The sequence below is a fragment of the Penaeus monodon genome, chromosome 6 (assembly GCF_015228065.2).
Source record: "Penaeus monodon isolate SGIC_2016 chromosome 6, NSTDA_Pmon_1, whole genome shotgun sequence".
In the NCBI taxonomy this organism is placed as follows: Eukaryota; Metazoa; Arthropoda; class Malacostraca; order Decapoda; family Penaeidae; genus Penaeus; species Penaeus monodon.
In genome coordinates, this window is record NC_051391.1 from 50,890,378 (window position 1) to 50,895,377 (window position 5,000).

General features: G+C 33.5%; 1 protein-coding gene across 2 annotated transcripts in view; it reads left to right on the top strand.

Moving 5' to 3' along the window:
• The window catches only part of LOC119574615 (solute carrier family 22 member 7-like), a 23,350-nt gene that overhangs the window by 2,841 nt on the left and 15,509 nt on the right, over window positions 1–5,000 (top strand). For both annotated transcript variants that reach the window (XM_037921962.1, XM_037921961.1), the window contains exon 2: window positions 4,851–4,950. In XM_037921962.1, coding sequence (XP_037777890.1) covers window positions 4,866–4,950 — 85 coding nt within the window. In that variant the 5' untranslated portion in view covers window positions 4,851–4,865. The remainder of the gene's footprint in view (window positions 1–4,850; window positions 4,951–5,000) is intronic.

Consider the following 5,000-nt stretch of genomic DNA (forward strand, 5'->3'; position numbering starts at 1 on the left):
TCTTCCTTTCTTGTGAACTGGTGCACATTGCTTGTCTTCTACTTTAGTGGCCAATTTTGCTGCTGAAAACAGTTGTTAAATAATATGGCAAGTGGAAAGTATGAAGCACGGGGTACACATTATATTTGCAGACTTGTTCATCGCCATCACCCTGCCACTCTTTACTCCAAGGCCAGTGTAGAATGTCCTGATCTGAGCCCAGTTTGGTGCCTCCCACTTCCACAGTGCCCAGTAGCACTGTTCGTCCTCTTTTGGTCTCTCTAGGTCTATTTTCGTGGTCTAACGAACCCATAAAGCCTGATGGGGTACATGTCCCCTTATGATCTGAAAGATCTGTTACCACTGGGTTTAGGGGCTGAACCTGCTAGCTATGCGCGGCAAAATTAATATGATTTCTGAGAACATACACCACCACCATGTCATTAAAGGTATGATTGGTTTAAGTCGCCGATTATCGCCACCCTTTCACACTTATTTGGCATCAAGAAACTGCATTAATGAAGTTACTTGGGTTGTTGGGAGGGAGCAACCTTTCCATCAACCATTTTCCACTAAATCATTTCTTTTCCCACTGAAAGAGTAACGTCAATAATTTGGACTTCGAGAGTAGACCGATCTTTCCGATGCCAAGAGAAGTATCCTGGGTTCCTCGCATAGGTCTTTGGCACTCTGTCATCCAGGAAGGTCTCAGATACAACTACAATGTCTGGCTGAGTTTTTGGAACAAATTGGTGGGTCGGTTCTCAACAGTGTGAAACCTGCTGATGTTGGCAGATACTTTTTCCTTTTTAAACTGTTTATTGATGATGAGACAGCTGTTGCTCTCTCTTCACTCCGAAGATGTTAATGTGTGTTGCTTTTAGGAAGTCGGCCATTAAAGATTTAAGGGATACATATATGGCAGACCAAATATTGCTAATCCCTCAACAAGAGGATATGGCATTTACTTAGCAATTCCATCGAAGGTGATTGATGACAATCGTGACAACACATGTGCTGAATATCTTAGTATCAAAATATTTCTTGATGGTAAATATATCGCCATTATTAATGTATATAATCCAGATAATAATGAGGTGGTACCTCCTGATAGTCATGAGACATGGTGACACTGTCCTATTGTGTGGGGATTTTAATGCTCGCCATCCTCTCCTGGGCTCCGAGGGAAGTACCATAGGCAAAGATGACAAGATTTATTATGACTGTCTCCAAAATACTAGTGACCCCATACACTTATTATGTCCCTTAGAAAAGACTCATAATCAAGGCGGCGAATTGGACTGTATAACTCTATACAATCAGCACATCTACCAAGCATTGCGAAAGTCGTCCCACTCTTAGTTAGTAATTATTGGACACTAAGTATGACCCTTCCATTTTGTAAAAGAAGCCTACCCCATCCACGCCTTCGATACCATCTTGCTACTAAATATCATGAATTCATTAAAAAAATTGCTTGCTTGCTGCTATGAAGACTTTACCCCTGCTAGCCTTGATCATTTTAATGAAACTCTGTCATTACTCAACTACAAACTAAAACCCTGCCAAGTATAGGTATTATCCTCCAGAGGTAGATGTGCCCAACTGAACAAAGACCCTGAGATGAAACTTCTTGGAAAATTCATACAGTAAGTCAGCTTTTGTAACACATGCTTACCTAGAGATCATTTTTTTACGAGAAAGGTCATTGAGATAATAACTCGAAAACAGAAGGAAAAAATTTATGCCTAGGCAGAATCAATTGACTCCATGACTCCCGTGAATGATGAATGGAGGAAAATCAACAAGATTAATGGCAGTACATATAGGATAACACCCCACCCACGTCCAGCTTTCCCAATGATATTGTTTAAAACGTCAAGGAACATTGCTTTGGGCATTTGAGACCATTGCAGTGCATAAGTAACATATATGTAGGTCCTAAGGTTGATGTATATTTACTTTGTTAGGTCCATGATCGACTGTGGAAGCCCATTTCTCAGTATTTTGCCTCGAAGCGCCCTCCTACCCCTTGACGTTTTACAGAACAAGGCCACGAGAGTTATACTTGGATGCCCAATGACTGCTAAAGTTCTTGTCGTGAGGACAGAGCTAGACCTCCCCTTCTATTCTCAGTCGTGTCGCCCAAGTTAACACCATACTTGGCATCAGATTCCTGCAGCTTCTACCCAGACGAATTTCCACTATTCTATCAAATGAAATTAATAATAGAGTTAAGCGTACCCGGCCTCGATATTCCAATCCAAGTTAGAAAACCGAAACTGCTCATATTATTGTATTCATCAATAATTGGAACATTGAAATTATTAACATTCCGGAAACATTACTGACTGCCCCTTGGCACATAAGTCATGTATATGCTCACGTTGACAAATTAACAAGGTCTAAATCCAGAACTTTAAGAAGAGAACTAAAAGCTCGTTACTTGAAATATACAGATCAGGGCTACTGAACTGACGGCCCGCGGTCTGAATTCAGACCTTCTGAGTGTTGTAGCAGGATCCCAGGAGGAGAAAAGTATGATTTAATAAAATGAAAGTCCTGGCGATGGATTCCTGAAAGTGTGTTTCCTTGACTGACACTATGATTGGTGGTTTTACTTTCATAATTGCATGTTAAAATATCTACTCGGACCTATGCATTTAATCTAGAAAACATGGTAACTAGAAATATCCTTCAAGTGTCACGGTACTGGATACCCTCTCATGTAGGAATATCGTGCTGTGACAGAGTTGATCATTTAGCTAACTTACTGCTTTCCCTTGATGAACTATATTATGCAGTAGCACTACCCCCCAATCAAATGACAAAATATAACGTGTTATCAGCTGTCTTCAAAATTAAAAGGGCCAGGTATGGTTAACTGAAGTCATGAAGAAAAACGGACGTGGTACTACCTGGCATTACGAGAGTTTTGCTGGGACATCACATATAGATAAACCTTATAAAATCTGTAATAAACGGTCTCAGAAACAGGTCAGCTCTCTCTCTCTTATTATTGTTATCATTTTTATTATTGTTGTTGATGTTGTTGTTGTTGTTGTTGGTGGTGGTGGTGGTGGTGGTGGTGCTGTTTTGTTGTTATTATTATCTTTATTATTATTATTATTTATTATTATTATTATTATTATTATTATTATTATTATTATTATTATATATTAATATTATTTATATATATTAATATATAATATATATAATAATAATAATAATAATTATTATTATTATTATTATTATTATTATTATCATTATTGTTGTTGTTGTTATTATTACTGTTACTTTGAGTAATGTTATTATTACTATATTATTATCATTAATATTATTGTTATTATTACTATTATAATAATAATAATTATTATTATTATTGTTATTATCATTATTATTATTATAGTAGTAGTAGTAGTAGTAGTAGTAGTAGTAGTAGTAGTAGTATCATCATTGTTATTATTACAGTCATTATCATTATTATTATTATTATTATTATTATTATTATTATTATTATTATTATTATTATATTATTATTATGTAGCCTTATAGTCTTCATGACAACCGAGATTGCCATAACAATACACAACATCGTCACGACCCATGGAAACAGTGTGATCAAACACAGATAGCACCAGTACCAAGGGTCTAAATACTTACTTGGACCTTGGTAAAAGCAAACCGCACTTTCTTTGCCTCCCAGGCCTATGGCAGCTAATAACAACAACACAGTATACCTACAACGCTTAGAGGTGTAGCATTTTCGCGACGTCTGCCCTAACATTAATTGGAAAATCAGAGGGCATCAGAGAACTCACAAAGTGTATGTGTTGAAGCCATGTGAACTGTGCCGTAGTGTAGAGTGAAACAATGAAAGATATATATATATATATATATATATATATATATATATATATATATATATATATATATATATATATATATATATAAGTAAACAAATAGAATTAAAGGATATCTGATGCAATTGCATGTCATTTTATGTTTTGTAAATGAAGCGTTGTTATGACAGTGATTGAAACATGATTGAGAGTTAATGTATGCTGTATGTATATCGATTTCAAGATGTATACTAATCCAATCATTATTAATATTACCTTTATTATCATTGATAGTATTCTCTTTATTATTGTTACTATTATTATTTTTACTATTATTATTATTATTATTATTATTATTACTATTATTATTATTATTATTGTTATTATTAATATTACTACTAATACTGCTACTACTACAACTACTACCACATCTATTATTATTATGATGATTATTATTATTATCATTATTATTATTATTAATAATAATACTAATATTATCATTATTAGTATTAGTAGTGTTATTATTGTCTTCATCATCATTATCATTATTACTTTATTATTACTGTTATTGTTGATATTATTTTTACTACTATTATTATTGCTACTATATTGCAACTACTACTATAAATATCATAATCATCATCATTATCATTAGTATCATCAGTAGTATTATTAATATTATTATCATTATTATTATTATTATTATTATTATTATTATTATTGTTGTTGTTGTTCTTTGTTGTTATTTTGTTATGATTATTGTTTCATTATGATTATTATATTTAATGCCAATAATAATAATGATAATAATAATAATAATAATGATAATAATAATAACAATAATAATAATAATAATAATAATAATAATAATAATAATATTATTATTATTATTATTATTATTATTATTATTATTATCATTATCATGATCATTATCATTATCATCATCATCACCATCATCACCATCACCATCATCATCACCATCATCATCACCACCATCATTAACTGTCATCATTATTATCCTCTTGACAGCTTGCCAGATTCGCCATGGCTCTTGACACCCTGGAGAAAGCACTGGCAGAGGTCGGCTATGGCAGATGGCAGATCCCCGTGGTAATCATCACAGTCATGGGTAAGATATGAGTGGTGATGATCAGTTGCTGTTGTGATGTCAGATTAAGA